Raw genomic sequence first — 18146 nt, 5'->3', positions numbered from 1 at the left:
TATTGTAAACAAAGATCTGAAGACGGAATCTGAAAATTAAATATACAATGCTGGCTGGATCTAGAAAGCATGTTTCTAAATTCATCTGACAGGCACAGTTTTTCCAGTCAAATTACCTCTGGCCCTTTGGGTGTGCCAAAGTTCATTCCTTTCTGTCAGGGTTCTTCCTTTGCAGGACATCTACAGCCAAATTTCCAGCTTTTCTCCCACCAACCTTCATTGCCATCCCTTTTTCCTTTCTGGCTTCTTGTCTCCAGCACAGCAGTAAAATTCTTTAGCAAAGCCTAAAGACCCAGAATGCCCATCCAGCCTGGGGAAAAGAGAAAGGTGAATGTCTCCTGGGATGAGGGGAAAAAAAACCAAAAAAAAACCAATTGGTCTCAAATGAGTTTGGGGACAGAATTTATTCTCAGTAAAACCTACTAGAAGAAGAAAAGTGTTTTCTGTGACGTGTAAGATAAATAGTGCTGGATCATATTCCTTTGTGCTCTCAGCTGTCCCAGTTAGTGTGCTGGGTTTTTCAGCTTGAGGGCTGCTCACCCCTTCTTCTTGTCTGTGTTCATTACATGGACACAATTTCCTAGCAAAGCATTCCTTACTCTTTGGGAGATGAGAGAGTGAGACATTTGTAAGCAGTGTGCAGCTGTAATACTGCTGCTTTGGAAAACTGCTGTGCATAGACTACAGACAAAAGAAAAAGGGGGGAAAAAACCTCAAAACCTACAACCACTTCACTCAGAGGTGAACTGGGCTTAGTAAGAAAGGAATTAAGGACATTGGAATCTTTCAAAGTCCCGTGGAGCTCTCAAACAGACCTGTTTCCCCCCAGGAGCTTCTGATTGTGCCAGCTCCAGTTCTTGGATGGACCCCCACAACGCACTAGCATAAAGCCTTATTTATGGTGTATTTCAGATGTTGATCCTACAGCTTGTGTTCATTATGCATTTGCATATATTTCTTTCTATGAACTGACCAAGGAAAATCAGTTACTGTAAGGTAATAACTTATGTCCTTATACAGAGGAAGAATTAAGTTGGCAGTTGTTCATGTGTTCATATTTTACCCATTTATGTATCATGGGAAGTAAATTAAGTCTTTCAGTTAGGGGGAAAAATTGATATAGATCAAGGGGAAAGCTAATTTTCCAATTTTGGGCTTATTTTTCTGTTATAGGTGTGACTATAGAAATTTGCTTCTGAAGGAAATTTAATATTCAGCAGATTTAATGCAGTCATGCGGAAATGTTTTCTTTAGAATACAGAGTCAGAGTTAGAAAAGGGCAAGTAAAAGAGGAATGAAGGAAAAAAATTCTTTCCAAAGTTATGGGGTTTAATTTTCTATCAATGTGTGTTCCTCATGAGCCCTCATTTGGCCTTGGCAAAGTCTGAGAATTATTTATGGCTGAGTTTCCAGCTATTGCTATTTCAAAATGTTGTTGGGTAATTCCATGTTATGATTTACTGCACCCCAAGATGGACAGAGTAAATTTATTCTCCATACGATTCTTTCTAGAAAAACACATTAACTGGATGACTGGTAGAAATGATAGATATGTTTAGTCCCTGTTTTGTTTCAGGACTTCAGTCTGAAGCTCATGAAGTTAAAGAAAAGCCTTTTCTTTGGTGCCAGTCACATTTTTATTTTCTTAAATTTGTTTCACATTATGTCTATTTTCTTTTTTATTATCTATTGTTTCAATAAAAGTTAATTTTAAAATTAAGGATAGGTCTGCTCTGAAAGATAACATATCACAGTTCCTCTATACTCAAGACGTGGTCACTATAGGAACTATTAATTTAGGCCACAACTTAATTTTCTGTAGTTCTCTTGCTTACATATACCAAAAATAGGTCTACTAAATTTCTCCCTGCTGCACACAAGTTAAAATATTATCTTTTTTTCTTCTGTAGTAACTCAGAGAACTAAAGGGAAAATTCTTTAAATAACCTAGGCAATAATATGTTATTTTTTCTTCTTACTTTTTTTTTTTTTTTTTAATTCTTCTTCTGACTGAATGGTAGAATCTCTGTTGTTTTAAATAGTCTAATAATATCTTATTCCCTTAGATAATTCCTTTCGGATTAACATTTTCCAAAGCCTTTAGGTTACTATACATGCATCATAAATATATATTTAGACAGAGAAACAAAATCCAGCCAACAAAAAGATGACAAAAAACCCACCAAAACCATTCAACAAATTCACATTTCACTCGAATACCAAGTTTTTACTGAGTGGGAATTTTAAACTTCTGTCATTTAAGGTTTCTCTGGTTTAGCATCTCTCTGTGGCGTCAAAGCAGTTTAATATCCCCACAGAAATTTCCAGCTTCCCACAGTGAGACATGTGTAAACTCCTAGAGTAGCTTACACAGTGTATTTATTTACAGTCATACACACTGCTCAGCAACTGCCTCTTTTGCCTCATTTCAACACTTCATGGCTTTACCTTCACTTTCAGCACACAATTTTGGAGTGTGCTTATCTGAGGTGGCTGTGAGTGGAAGTCATTAGAGGATATGTCTATACTGTGCTGAAAAAAAGGCAAGCTGACTGATCTGGATCCTTCATATCTTATGTGCCTGTAACAGGCTTGGCAACCTGTTTGTCTGAAATACTCCACCCAATTAGCAGGTGTTGATCCAATTCGGAAAGGAGGGGTGTAATCTGATTTCTCCAGGAGACAGGTGATTACTCCACCCAGATGGAAGAGATAGATGAGAGAGACTCCTTAGATCTAGGCTGTGGTTGCAATTTAAATTGCTGCTGGGCTTGCTGAGACTGTGTGAGCTGAAATCCAACTTTAGTGTTCATTTCTTTGCTAATAAAGCTGTGCTGATATTATGGGGCAAGTTTACTCCATAGAACAAAAGAGATTTTTAAAAGTTATGGTCAGAAAAGAACTGGCTTCTGCTTGACCTCAAAGCTTCCCAGTATTTTGAGTTATTTCTAAAATACTCTTCTGTTCCTTAAATTAATTTATTCTGTTCTGTAGGAAGTGCAAATTGCTGAAAAACTTAACAATTCAAAACAGAGAAAGCTTGCTAGAACTCATGGAAAGGTTTCATATACAACAGTCATCCTATGCCTGCAAAACCCAAAAACCCACTTGTTTGTTGGACTGCATCCACAGAAGACCTTGGTTTGTCTTGTTAACTATGCATTAACCAGATGTAAAACAAAATATGACATAGTCATTAAATCAGGAATTTTGTGCTGAAGCCTTTTCTTGGCATCCCTCTAGCTGTTCACAGGTCTGGAAAATTTATTATATACATCTTCTAAATGAAAATTTCAGGGCTTGATACATGTCTTGTAGTTTGAACATACTGAATGCAGAAAAAGTTGTAAAAATTTTGCTTTGGAAGATCACTGGGTCAAATGGTTAGTGCTAATGACAAAGGTTTAGAGGTCTGATGTGTCAGGGGAGGCATCTACAAAGCATGGCTTCTAATGGCTTCTGGATTAAGATTGTTTTCAGGATAGACCCTAGGGAATATCCCACCCAGCTCAGCTACCTCCATGCTTAGCCTTACTGGTAAACCCTGGGCCAAATTATCAAATACCAGTGGTGACCCAGATTTGCAGGTGGGTAGGTAGAGAGGCAGGGAGACATTTTGTGTTTGCCCTCACTAACACAAAAGCAGAACCAGAGAAGCTTTCCATCTGCTGTGCAAGTGTACTGACAGCACAACTGTTTGCTAATATGGCTTGCAGTTTTCTGGAAATATTCCTTCTGGCTTGAAGGAATCAGGATATATCTGCCTATTTTTTCTTTCTTTCTTTTTTTTTTTTCTTTTTCTTTTTTTTTTTTTTTTGGCTGGCTTTTTTTAATCATCTGCTTTTTTCTCTTTTCTTGCCTTGATGCTTTAATGGTTTAAATTCATGCAGACATCCTGCAACTTGAGTGAATTAAACACTTTAATATTCTCAAGAACTCTTGTCATATCAAAAAATCAGATAACAGACATAACTTATTTGGAAAGATAACTGGAAGCACAGTATATATCTGTACACAGTGTACATCTGAAATACACAACCAAAAATGTCTTATCAGCCCTCATCAGTCTGAAGTTTCTCAGGGCATATCTTGTCAGCAGAGGAAAATTTAGGTATGAAACTAATCAATGGTTCCTGTGCAATGCTGGCAGCAATTGCCGTGCCTAAGAGTAGAGTCATTTATGACATCTCCAAAGGAGTCAGATCCCCCAAGTCACAATACCATATAAAGACCTGTAGACTACTGCCCTGCGTAAGGGCCACTGAATCTGGGGATCTCTCAGCTTTGAAAAATTAGGTGAAATCTTGGTTTCTATTGGATTTGTGTGTGTGTGTGTGTGAGAGAGAGAGATGAAATGTGTGCTGCTTGTAAGGCTATGAAAAATGAGTGATGTAGCTACCAAGAGTAAGTTAATAGAGACCCCTTTCTGTAACACAGACCCCAATACTTCAACAGCTCAACTTGCTTTACTCAGCACTGCAGACTGGCTTTTTCAGAGGGTAGGACTATAAAACATTGATCTTGCTAATTGCAAGGAACAATAATGACAAAAAGGGGATGTAAATGATGTTATTGATCCCAGCTGCGAAGGGTACACAATCATAAATTACATTTTCAGACGTTTTCATGCCAGCTGTCCTCCCCCACTCTAAAATCATGCACCTGCCTATACAGGTTCAGCTGGAAGGTTATCTCATAGAGTACAGGTGCCAGGCAGGATTTCCCCACCCATCAGGGCCTGTACACAGCTCCCAGTGCTTGGGGACTTTCCTGTTCCTGCCAGCATTAACGCAATAGCTTTGCAGCACTGTTGCCAACCAGCTTACTCCAATAAAATAAAATTTTAAAAGACCATTTCATTTTAACAGGACTCAAATAATTTGCTTTGCTCACTGCTTATTCTGGACCTGTTTAAGCCAACTGTCTACTTGGACCAGTATTTTTCCAAATGTTACTGTAATAAAAAAAGGGACACAGCAATAATTTTAAAATAATGTTATCACATTTTACAAAATCTTGCACCCAAACAAGAGGAGCTGTGAAAGCACACTTGGTGCAGAGCTCACCCTGAGGAGTTTTCCTCACCCATGCTTACTGACATGTTGAAGTCTTTCCCAGGTCTAGCTGAGAATCCATCATCTGTGTACATGGCAATCACACATATATTTATTGCACTAACACTTCGGAAATATTTTCCCTGAAACAATGCTGCTCCATGCTGAAAAAGATATCTGCCAGTACTGACTGGAGTGATGGCAGTCAGCAGTAGCCCACCAGCAAAAGAGAGAAATTAAAAAGCTCCCTGATAAGTCCAGAATATCTTTCAGCAGTGTGATAAATTTGAATGACAGCAGTAATATCGGGGATTACTTATTCTCCGTTGATATCCCTGACCTCATCACTTGAAAATTCAACTAATGGGACAGAAGAAGGAAGAAAAAGAGTAAACATAATAATTAACCTCATGCATGGGACTTTATATGAAAGCTGTCCATCCATTTTAAGACAAAACACATATTTATTTTGCTTGTCCAGCTGTTAGATGATAGTTCTAAATCCTCTTGTCCATCCAGTTCAGACAAAATTTTATGATATTTTAATCACTTGGTTATGTGGGAAGACTGATATAAAGGAAGAATGTATTACTGGGTCTGATGCTTATCTGGATTAAATCAGCAGAAAACTGTTGAAGCTAATGATCCCGTAAAGGATCATTTAGCCTTCTACTTATTGCCCTGCATAATCTGGCCATTTGCATTTGCTGCAATATCTGAGAAGCAGTATGGGCATCACTATTGGTTTAAAAAAATGAAACATCTTTCTTAAAATAAGGAGAAAAATCTGGATATTAGTTAGTCACAGGGACTTATCCTTCAACTTAAAAAGATGTCATTAAAAACTCTTTGCTGCATTAGTAATCCAGATCGAAGGACGTAACTTCCAGGCTTCTGGAGAAGAGGTAATTACTGGAAACTCATAAAATCCACCTAAATTCTGTTTTAATTTTCATACGCAGAGCAGATGTTTTGACAGATGGATGGACTTTATTTTTGTAACTGTCCGGGAAAAGTCTGCATAACACAGCCTAATCAGTGTTACATATCTTTACTGTTTGTTTTTCAATCTTTCTACATTTGGCTCTTATTCTTTTGGTTGCAGACATTTTCTTTCTAATTTATTTTTTCAGGCTAATCTCTCTCTGCATAAGCCCTTCTATCAACTTGATGTATAAATATTAGAAAACTCTTAAAAAATAAATCTGTGTGTTTGGTTTGTAAGTCAGATACATTGATCTTCATATAGTGGGTACCTTTCTGGAAAACTTAATTAACACTTTATCTCCTCTTCAAGACAGGCCCTCTGCCCTTGTAGCTGCTACAGAATTTGGAATTAAAATTTTGAGGTAACATACTTGTCCAGACATACTGGACCTCTTTGACTTTAATTCACACTCTGAATGTAAGTGACAGTCTAATAATTTCTTAACTTCTTTTACACGTAGGACTTTAACACAGGAGAATTTGCAGCTGAAGTAGTACGGTGGCTGCATTACAATAGTATGATGCAAACTCTTTTAACCACTTTCATTTCAATAGATCATCAACATGGAACTGAGGATCTGAACCCCAAAGCCTCCTCAGTCTGGTCTGGAGGAAGTGTAAAAATGTTTATGTTAACTGAAGTTCAAACCTTTTTCTCACTCAAGAATGCCTAGTGAACTTCTGGGGCAGGTTCCCTCAGGTGGCCAAATGTACCTTTAAATCCCAGATGCAAGGCAGAATGGCTTCAGGGGTATACCCTGGTGCACTTTTGCACCAAACTAACTCCAGGAAACTGTGGGAGCTGCTTGGGCTTTGGTGAAGTTTATGGTCCACAGCCCTTCAAACAAAGAAACAAACTGCATTGTGCTTGAGGTTTGTGGTGACTGCTTCAGCTACTGCACATCACCATTTCTTTGGCCATCCTTTGTAGGTTATTGGCAATCACAACTATTTGCAGACACATATCCAGCAGATCCAGTCCTATACACAAAAAAGTAGCTATCTAAAGAAGTTCTCTGCATCAGAAAAGAAAGAGGAAGACCTTGCAGGCTGCACTAGAAGTTCTCAGATGTGATTTAGGGATTTAGTTTCCTGGATTTTAAGATAGCAGTACTTGTGTACAAGGCCAAAGGAAAAACCTACAGCTCTTGTGGAAACCTTAGAGCATTTATTGAAATATAAATGAAGATTAATCCTCTCTAGGGGTAGGTAGATAAATAAATGGGTATTTTTGAGGACTGCAGTAACTCCCACATGATGTACCTAATTTTCCCTTTGAATATCTACTTCAAACATTCTATGCCATATGTGAGCACACGTGCTTTCTGCTCTGTGTATGTATATATAAACTCAAGCTTTAGGGCATAAACCACTGTTTAGCTTCATATAGACAAGAAAGGTTTCCTAATATTAAGCTACTCACTATAATGAAAAAGCCTATTAGGAGCAAGAATTTATAATGATTCCCTCTGATGATCCCAGTGCTCCTCTTCTTTAACATTTACTTTTATAACTAATCCAAGTAATACTTTCCTGCCTACAGAGAACTTTTCAAACCTTGCATTAACTTTTATTCACGTTATTAGGCTAAAAGTATTTAAACTCCCACAACACCCTTGTCTTGGGTTTAGAAAAAAACATATTTCCACATGGAAAAGAATTTTTTAAAGTCTGATTTTCTTTCTTCATCTGTTTTACTTGACAAAGAACAATATCCAAAGGATTTTGATATGTCCAGAATATATTGCCTTTGAACAACATTCCTTTCTTGGGGTAAATAAAAATGGATACAAAAGCACTGGGACTCGCACACAGGCACTGTGTTGAACTTCCCTGAGAATTTGTTCCTTACAACTTCTGCCTCTGGGTTACCTCCTCTTCCTCTGGTGGGTGCTTTCTCCTGTCTGCTGTATTTTGTGAGACACTACATGCCTTTTGTTGCCTTTGTCTCCCTTCCAGTGCCTTACACTCTGCAGTCATGCAGTGAAATGCCTCGTCCTGCTGGCACAGACCTCCACACCAACAATACAGCACTAGCCTGGGGGTCTGGCAGGGGGAGATGCTGATGCCAAGTGGGGCAAGCTCAGCTGGAGACACCCAAGTCATTCCAGGCCTCCAGCCAAGGGGGCTGGGGAGCTGCTTTGTAGTTGAGTTGACGTAGCCGCCAGTGTCGGGACCAGCAGAGCTGCCGGCCAGGTTTCACAAGCTGTGGTGCCTGAATGCCACTGAAGCAGTTGCCCTGTGAGAGCAGGAATGGGGAGACAGGCACCCAAGCCTACATGGTGGGAGACCCAAATTGCATTCAGTGCACACACACTTTCCCTGGTGCCTTCTTTGTCATACCCATGTGCTGAGATTTAGAGTCGCTGCAAATCATTCAAATCTGTTGAAATTGGTCTATTACAGATCTGTGGGAAGCTTTTTTGTCCCAGAGTCACATAAACCAGGAAGACCCAATATTCACCAAAGCAAACTCTTGCTAAGTTCAGAATATCAAAGGACCAGACACGACATTTCCACACATAATGGTGTACCTGTGCAGCTGTGCTTGAGCACAGTTAGACAAAGGAAGGAGTCTGAGATGGAAATCAATGTGCCTGTTGCTATTGTTCCAGGGAGAATAGCACCGTATCCCAGGCAGGGCAGAAACTTCACTTTGAACTTCCTGAGTTGACAAGGGCTTAAATCAGAACTGTAACTTTACTTTGATGTCATTTATTGTAGTTTAATACCCCTCTTTATTTATTTTTTTACTACCATGTAAAATATATAAAGAAACCTAATCTGCTAGAGAGGTGTATGAGAATTTACTGAATAGACCTTAATGGTTCCTTTATGCAGCTATAAAACAGAGGGGAGCTGTAAGAGCAGTCTGAACTGGACTAGGAACGTTAAATGTTATATAAATTGATTCATCATAGTCAAAGGTTTATTGCTGTAGGTATTTGTCTTCCCCATTGTTTAACTAGGTTGTGCATTTCTCAGACATCTAAGGTAGAAAACATCCTGTACAAGGAATTAGGTGAGCTTGAAAAGAAGGATGAATAAGATAAATCTGCCTTTGGAAATACATTGTAAATTTGAAGTCACTTGACTGATATTTACTCATTTGCACTACTATCAATCCTGAACACTGGATGTTCAAACATGGCTATGATAGGGTTAACCCACCTTCTCCCACAGGCTGATCTGGACTAATTCAGTGAAGGTGGTGATAGAACTTTTCTTAATTTCATCCGCAGAAATCAAAGAAGACTCCTGCCCATAATCTAAGTAGGGTTTTTCCATCCCACCTTTATGGCATTAGCTATCTAATACCTTCTTGCTGTATGTTATAGATAAGCTGAATGGCCTCAGTGGGTTGGAGGATGGTGTTAATAACACCAAGGCTGTGTGTTCAGGCCCCATGTGGGCCATTCACTGAGGGGCTGGACTTGATGATCCTTGTGGGTCCCTTCCAACTCAGAATATTCTGTGATTATGTGATTCTGAGTGCATATACAGTCACAGGTGGTATGTTGCTGTAAATCAGAATAATTCCTCTAAAATCAGCACAATTTACTCATACTGGCTCTAGGTCCTGCCCAGCTACTCACAGCATTTTGTCTGTGGCCACCATCCTCTAACACTTCATGTTCTTCAGGTAGACAATTTTAAAAACTTTAGTAAAGGGTAGTAGTAGATCATAATATCATGATACATTAGACTTAAGGCAAAGCACTGTCTTAGAGAAAAAGTGTTGTGTTTATATCAGGCCAGATACAACTCTTAAGTGAGAAATTTCTGATTTATTTAATAATGCACGCACATCATTGCTCAGTTTTAAATTATATGGAGTCAAAGTCAGATGCTCCATCTGAAACACAGAATGTCAGAATTCAAGAAAGGATCGATTTCAATTTTGTTAATGTTACATGAATTTGGGGTATTTGCCCATTTTACTCTTGTAGACATTGAATTTTTAATACACTTTCCTGGGTTCTCCATATTTCTTTTACTTAAAGCAGCAAAGAACAAGAGCATTAATAAAAATATAGAAACATTTTTTATTATGGATGCCCAGTATTTGCTTAGTACTTTATATGACAGTGGAAAGCAGTCTGTGGATAAACATAAATATAATAAATGTATGCTCATGCTCATACTTGTGTGTGGGAAGAATAAGAATGGACCAGAAATTGTGTGCTTTCATTAAGACAGGTCAGAATGGAAAGAATTAAGAGTAACATCAATTTCTATTTCTTTCAATTTCCTGTTGGATTACCTTAATTATCTCTTATGTTTTCTCTTCCATCTCTGTTGAAAAGATATCAGCAATAAGTCAGGACTGCAGTAAGATCCTGGATGCTTTTCTTTGGGTGCTCTTTTTAATACATCGCCATTGCCTGTTATGCAAATATACAATAAAATTGTAAAAGCAATGTCATTCCAGCACAGTCCTTTGTGTGAGGCAGGGAATCAGTGTTTCATCTGTGTAAGTTCACTGCTTTTCCCTGTGGAGGCCTAAGGCATGCCTCAAACTGTACATGCATTTTCCTGGCAGAGCCTTTATTTTGTGTTTGGGGGTATCTGGTTTGATTAGGAAGTGAGTTACAGAGAGGGGGGATGTCAGTCAAGGAGATTTCTGTGGATGCTGTAGCTCAGGTGGTGTTTCCACCCTCATCCCCTTGGAAGGGTAGAGCTGAGCATTGTATCAAAAGTCATCAAATACACAGAGAAAAATTTTCCTCATCTTAAACACAGACTTTACTGGAAATACTTAATTTCAGTCTTCTTATTTTCCTTTTGTTTGAAGTCCATTTTTTCAATTGTTTCAGTAGACAAACTTGCAGGCATTGACATATTTCTTTTCTTTATTAGACCTGATTGAAATAAAAATATTAAATAAATGGAAAAAGTTGTCATCTTGACTATCCATTTTAATAACATCAGGTATTAGTAATGACAGTTTTGTTAACAGGTAATAGGTAATGTTTGTACTAGGGACTGTTAGTGTTGCTATTAAGCTTTTATTTGCTGAGAACTAAAATAACTCATAAAGGATAATTAGGAAGAAAACATAAAGTCCAAGTCTTGAAAAGCTTTTATTCTAGGGGCTGTCAATGACTGTATGGGAGTTTAACATATGTATTCATATGTGTAAGACTGGCCCATAGATACAGGCAGTGGGGGTGGGGCAGCATTCATATGATTGTTAAAAATGCTGTATCAATGACTTAGTTTTCATCAACTCCTTCCATCTGGCTCATTTTTCTTCTAATTGTTACTTAATTGAATACAAGCAAGCAGTTGGTCCATTTTTCTTCATTATTTCATTCTGACACATTTCTATAAATGGGTTTTGTCTTACAAACACAGCAATAGCATAAATTACAAAGATGAAGCATGTCTGAAACAAAAACTAGGGGTTTTTTTTTCTGTAATCTTTTCTTTGGGGTTGGATGCTTTATTAAATAGCAACCAAAGATATTAAAATGAGAAATTAAATCAGGCTATTTATTAAAAGCTTAGCAGTAAACAATCCTATGAACAGCATGAAATGATAAGACTTTACAAATCTGTTCATTCAGCCATGTATCTCTAACACGGAAGAGCTCCCATTAGTCAGAATCACTGAATTAACTCTATGAATTTTTTTTTTTTCTCCTTTTCTTTGCAGAGAGAATGTGCTAATTTTATCAAGGTGCTTAAGGCTTACAACCAAACCCACCTGTACGCTTGTGGAACAGGGGCTTTTCATCCAGTCTGCACCTATATTGAAGTTGGAAGCCATCCTGAGGTAAACTATCTTAAAACAATATTTTTCTTTTTCCTCTTTTTAATCTTTATTGGTGTTTAGCCATGATCTCTTCCTGCCAAAATGCATTCTCACTAGTTTCTGTGGTTGGGAAGCAGATCTGGTAAGACCTGCTCCAGAATCAGGTGCTGATTTGCTGATTGATAAATCACAGCAGTATATCTAACTTATCTCCCCTGCACAGCATCTCTTCCTCTAGGGGCTTAAATAAGTATAAGTAAGCCCATTCTACCTGGCTCATGAAGTTAGAAAGCACTATTTTTTTCTAATTGAGACAAATATTGGGTATAAGAGGCACTGTGTTTATTCAGGGGCCACCACTGTTTTTAGTTTCTTCCCAGTCAGTACAGTCTGACACCACTTTCTCCCAGCTGAGAATTAAAATAGTGTCACACCTTCATAAATCCCCCTTCTCAGCTTTGTCCTAACATACTAGCAGTTTTTCATTTGTCACTTAGGTTTTGTTTCCTTAGTATTTTTGAAAAATAAATCACTCTCTTTTTGCCCATTTCTTTAATCTCTTGCTGATTTTTGCTTAGTATTGCAGAATTCTTGCAGTAGCTCTTGTACTATTTTGTCAGTGATCATCATAACCAAATAGATGAGCAGAATCTTCCCTGGTAAAATGCAGAATCACTCAAAGGAAGTCATGGGACTCAGTTGGTTTTGCTGGCTGAAGATTTGACTAGAACGTCTCTGTGCCCCCCTTCAATACTTTTTCTCTCCAGAGCAGGCTATCTCTTATTTTTCTGTTAAGTATGTAATATAAATTAGTCTCCTTTACTATGTTTTCTGCCTGCCTTACATGAGTATTGCTCAATGGACTGTTTCAGTTTAGCAGTTCAGACTCCTGATGTGCTTTCAGCATTTATGGATATGTTTTACTAGTGAATTCATAATTGTGTTACTTGTAGCTTCTGTGATCTTCAAAAAACCAGCTCTTTCAAGTTACCTTATGCTTTTGCAATTCAGGTTTGCAGATTTCCTTGAAAATAAAGACATCATTGTTGAATGAATGATGACTATTTCTTCTCATAGAAAAATTAACAGAGCCTTTGAGTGTTGACTTCATAGTCTGGGAACTATTTTTCCCTGTGAAAATGTCTTTTGATATTTGAAACATAAATCTTTAAAATGCCTTAAGAACAAGGTTTTGAAGGGATAAGGGAGCTGCAGAGCAGAAAGGGTTTTGTTCATATTCTTTAATGCTTTATTACAATGCATTCTTGGCAATTAGTGATTGTCTCTTGACCACACACAGTATGTCATTGCTTACTGCATTAAACAGATTCTCTGCTTCCTGAGATCCATTTGGGAATTGGTAGACATATTAATTAACTCTAGTTCCGTAAGATGTGTGTCAATCAATCCTTGGCTATCTGCCAAGGGAATCTATCTGCACAGAGATAGCTCGTATGAGGTCATTTACTTCTACATTTGGCTGGTTTATTGCTGTACCATAAAACTAACACACACTATATCAAGGATTTATAGAAAGGATGATCAGAGATGAGAGGCCAGATCTAACCTTGGTTTAACATTCTGAGTTTTTAAAGTCTTGACTCAGTGATTTGTTTGGCCCTGGAGTGAAAGAGGAGTCTTATTTTAGCTTCTTTTTAGCAGTCCCTAACTATAAACAAAATCTAAATTTTTGGGGGTGTTTTTTAGTTTGGGTTTTTTTCTTTTTCATGTATGCAGTAAATTTGTAAGTCTTCTTTATTCTGAATCATTCTCATGACCCTTGATTTAATCTTTGAAAATGAGGGAAAACAGGAGTGTGTTTATCTGAATTGCCTCAGATACCATTGGCTTTTGTTTTATTTTTCATACTTAAAATCATCTTTACCTGCCCTTCCAGTGGCACAAGTTTCTGTGTCCTCTGAATAGTTGTGCAGGAGAGTTTACTGCTTTCTCAGGTCAGGTCTGCCCATGTAGAGAGAAAGTGAGGCAGGCAGGATGCAGTGTACCCACCTCTTCTTGGGCTTTGAAAAATCCAACAGTCAGCCTGGGTTCTGTCCCTTGAAAGGGTGAAAATCAAATAAATAAATTAATTTATTAGATCTGCAGGGAAAAATAATTTGTCCTTTCTCTCAGCTATAGCCTTCTCCTACCTAGCCAGGAATTTCAAATGTGCTTCTGTGGGAGACGAGGAAGAGGAGGGTGCTTGATTGACAGCAGCTATTAGAGACAGCATGAACGAGGGGGATACAATCTTAACCCCTGCACGCCTGCACACTGCATCTGTGAGAGCCAGATGGTTTATGTTCTGTGTCAGACAGCAGCACTGGACGTGTCAAAGGGCCATTGCTTCCGTATCATGTAGAGTTTATACCTCCCTAGCATACTAAAGAAGGTAATAGTATAAGCAGAGACAAGCAGTTGATTCTGAGTTAAAAATTGCCATCTAAAATACTTCCTGAAGATTTCTTTTCTGCCACAACACTTGTGGAAAATTGACTGATTTCACCATCTGCTTTTTTATTTTTCAAGCACTTAAAAAGGTAAATGTGAACTGGTTAGGGGAATATGCTCTCTCATATGACTGCTTGTTTATCTGAGCTCTGAATGTAACCCACCTGCCTGAATCCAAAGAAGAGGAAATCAGTGTGTGCCAAACTAGAGAGGGTGGAGGAGTGAAATTTAAAGAAAAGAGTGGTAAGTGATAGAGAAGACTCTGGAAGCAATTGGAGTAGGCTGCAGGAGGCTGGAACATGGTACAATTTTTATGACTGGGAAAAGGAAATAAATTACTTTGCATGACAGTCATAAAGTAATGGGAATAGGAATTATTATATCTGTTGAATATGTCTTTGATATGAAGCAGTGTATCACAACCCCATTCCATACCTGAAGAAAATAATTTCTGGTGATGGAACTAGACAGGTTTAATTGAGTCTGTGAAGTACAGTATCAGAAGTAATAATAAAAAGCTAAAGGATATGAATGGCATGCTGTGCATCTGATTAAAAATGATGTGCACAAATGTATACAACCTAATATGTTGTGAATTACACCGCAGTCTGAGGAGTAAAGCAGACTAATCTTTGCTTAAATCCATTCCAGATGTGTAAGCTGAATAACCATAGTATTTAGAGGGAAGAATAAAGTTAATGTTTCAATAGGCTTTAAGCACGTAAACCATGAGGAAGAAGGAAAGAATATATTTAGTGAGAACATAGTGTGTGGATATGCAGAAAATACCTGAGGGCAGCCAAATGTAAAGCTTGATATCATCCATTTTATGTACATGAGTTTAGGGGAGATGACCTAACGCAGACACCTACACAAACTTCAGGGATCTGGTGTTAGGCAATATGTGGCATTCTGTCCTTATAATGTGATATAATACAAGAAACCAATTACCAGACACAGGCAAGACAGTGATTAGTAAAGCTATGTTTTGCACCCACTGACTTCTGAGGAAACAGGGCTGGATGTGTAGGAGTGTTGTACTTAACGGTTGCAAAATTAAACAAGTCAGATCTGTGCTGGAAAGGAACAAATCCAACTGCAGGGAGACACAGAGGTGCATTAAAGCCCCTAGAAAATCACAACAGGATGCAGAATGCACCTGCCTATGCATGCCTGAGCAGGGGGAAGGAGCCCTGCTCCCTTTCCCTGGGGCTCCCTTTGGGGCAGTTTGAGTGAACCAGCAGGGAACAGTCCTGTTTCAGTAAGAACAGGATTTTCCATTTACTTAACCCTTACACACAGGTGGAGGTGTAGAGAATGCCCTATGGTACCTTTTTATTTTTTTTTTTTTTTTTTTAATGCTTAGACAGGCATTGCAAGAGCTTTACAAAATTGTTTGCCAGATTCTCAGCAGGAATATATTAGGGTTTGTTCAGCAGAGGTAAATCACTTACACTGTCTGAAGAACTAAACCAGCTTCTTTTATTGTCTCCTAATTCCAAATTTCTTGTCATTGTTCAACAGATTAAAACTCATTTTTAAGTGCATGAACTTAAAAGATCTGGGATTACTTTACTTGCAGGTTATTTCTCAATCAATAAAGAAGGTTTAAATTCAGTTTAGATTTATGATGTACATAAAACATTAAGTTATTGCATATGAAGTTATATAATGCTACCACCTGTAACATATTTGCTTTTTCCGGACTCTGGGTGTTTTGAAAATCTTTGGTTCAACTCATAAAATTTTGCTGAAATATACTTTCCACTATTTTTTATCCCTTCTTTTCTTCATATTAGAAAGAGGTCCAGAGTGCATTTCCTAAGTAATGTACATCCTGTTCTGACACATTTATGCATCTATCAGTTTGTCTCTCTGTATATATTGTATATATAGTGATGGAAGAGCATTTTTTTCCTGAAAGAACAGCTTTGAAGAAACACACTAATTGAAGGATCAATGCTACTACTGCAATAAACGTGTGGTGTTTATCTAATGTAAAAAATCAGGATGAAACATTGATTTCAGTAATAGTAGATGTGGCATAAATTAGCCTGATTTCATCAAAAACAGCAGACCTGTGTCAATTTATGTCAGTCAATATTCTGAGCTGTGGCTTTAAGTGAAACATTAGAGAAAATGATTTTTTAAGTTAAAAATCACCTGAGGCTAGTTTTCTTTCTATCTAATTAGCTATAACTTTATATGGTATTTATGTGCTTATATAGAGGAAGTATGAAGGAAAAGGATACTGTTAAAGGATTATTCTCATTTGACTTTGAACAGTTACGTGTGGTATGCTCATTCTAAGCATCACTACAATTACAGAGAAATGCCATTAAAAGATGATCAGGTTTACAGACTGTAATAGCCTTCTTTAGTTCACAGGTGCCTCAACCTTTCAAACTTCCAGATATCCTGTTACTATAGTACAAGAAAACAAAACTAAAGAGACAGAAGGTACAGTGTAGGTACCTTTTAGAGCACTTCTTTCCATTGCATGAGTAGTTTTACCATGGAGAAAAAGAATACATCTCTTAAATCTTTAAAGATTGATGTACTTCACCTTGTGTTGTAAAAAGCTGAAAAGTGATTTTGCCATACAGGGAAATCCCAGGCACTAGAAAATTTTGCTTGTATTGGTGTTCTTGTCTGTGGAGTATGGCAGGTAACAGAATAATCAGTGCTAGGCACACATCTGTCCAGGCATCTCACAGGATCAGTGGCCAAAATCACAAAACAAAGGGGCTGGATTCCTCTGAAGGTGATGAGACTGTAAACCATCACTTCTGCTGCTCCACATGACATTGATTTCTAGTCCCTTAGGCTACCCTATGTAAAAATTCCTCACACAAAATCAGGCTTTTGACACATGTACAATTTACCTCCACTTGTTAAAAAAAGAATAAATCTTGTCATAGCTATCACCTTCCTAGCATATTTTAAGTGTATAGTTTTATATACAATTACATGTAGCTATATCTCGCGTGTAATTCTTTTTCCAAGGCAAAATTCATTTTATGGCATTGTTTGGGAAGGGATGTGATATGTTATTTTTTCAATGACCAAATTTAACATTTACAAGAGGAGCAGAGGGAAAGAGCAGAGAACATGACAGTCCTTTCTCATATAACAATCTAAGTGAATCTGTTGTTATGGTAAGGTCTGACAAATATTTCAGTAAGGAAACCAGGATGTGTTGCTGGAAGCTCTGCATGTTTTTAAGCACCATCATGCAGAAGTACACATTTCTTACAGTCTGACTGCTTTGTTCCAAATGGCACCTCTCCTTACATTGCATTCTCATGTGATAAAGTTACAGAAGTAGAAGGTCACCATAAAAAAGTAACCTGATTCCCATTTAAAAGACTTTTTGAAAAACTCCATAAACCCCTTTGTAAACAAATATTAATCAGGTTCATGGTTAAATGCTATTATTTAGGAAGGCCTGTCTTTGAATACACTGCAGATCTCCTTTGACTTTAACTGTATTTTGAACACTTGCTTTGCTAAAAGAGTAGTTAAACCAGGAAAACTCAGATTTTTCAAAACTTCATCCTGTCATCCCCAAGCAAAATATATTTCCAATAAACATTTATTTCCAGAGCAGATCCTTTAAAGTAGGTCTGTTAGGCCTTATGCAATAATTTAGTTGTCGGAATGGTTTAATTTATGAAGTAAACTTTTCTCAACTGAATAGCACACGTGGCAGCATGGCTGACATTTTTCCTACCCCTCACTGTTGGGAAAGTCTACAGAGCTGCAGTGGATATTTCATCCTCAGCAAAGAGGAACACTAAAACAAAATATTTTGAATTTTTTCCCCCTAAGTAGTATCTTATTTTATCAAAAGAGGAATCTATTTCCTAATAAAAATGTTAATTCATACTAACCTT

The 18146-nt window shown here is 37.7% G+C and overlaps 1 protein-coding gene across 3 annotated transcripts in view; it reads left to right on the top strand.

Annotated features, from left to right (window-relative positions):
• SEMA3A (semaphorin 3A) overlaps positions 1–18146 on the top strand; it is a 164262-nt gene that overhangs the window by 55379 nt on the left and 90737 nt on the right. For all 3 annotated transcript variants that reach the window (XM_031506947.2, XM_077783668.1, XM_031506946.2), the window contains one exon: positions 11701–11820. In XM_031506947.2, coding sequence (XP_031362807.1) covers positions 11701–11820 — 120 coding nt within the window. The remainder of the gene's footprint in view (positions 1–11700; positions 11821–18146) is intronic.

The sequence above is a fragment of the Lonchura striata genome, chromosome 5 (assembly GCF_046129695.1).
Source record: "Lonchura striata isolate bLonStr1 chromosome 5, bLonStr1.mat, whole genome shotgun sequence".
Taxonomy (NCBI): Eukaryota; Metazoa; Chordata; class Aves; order Passeriformes; family Estrildidae; genus Lonchura; species Lonchura striata.
This window is presented reverse-complemented; position numbering and strand designations above follow the sequence as displayed.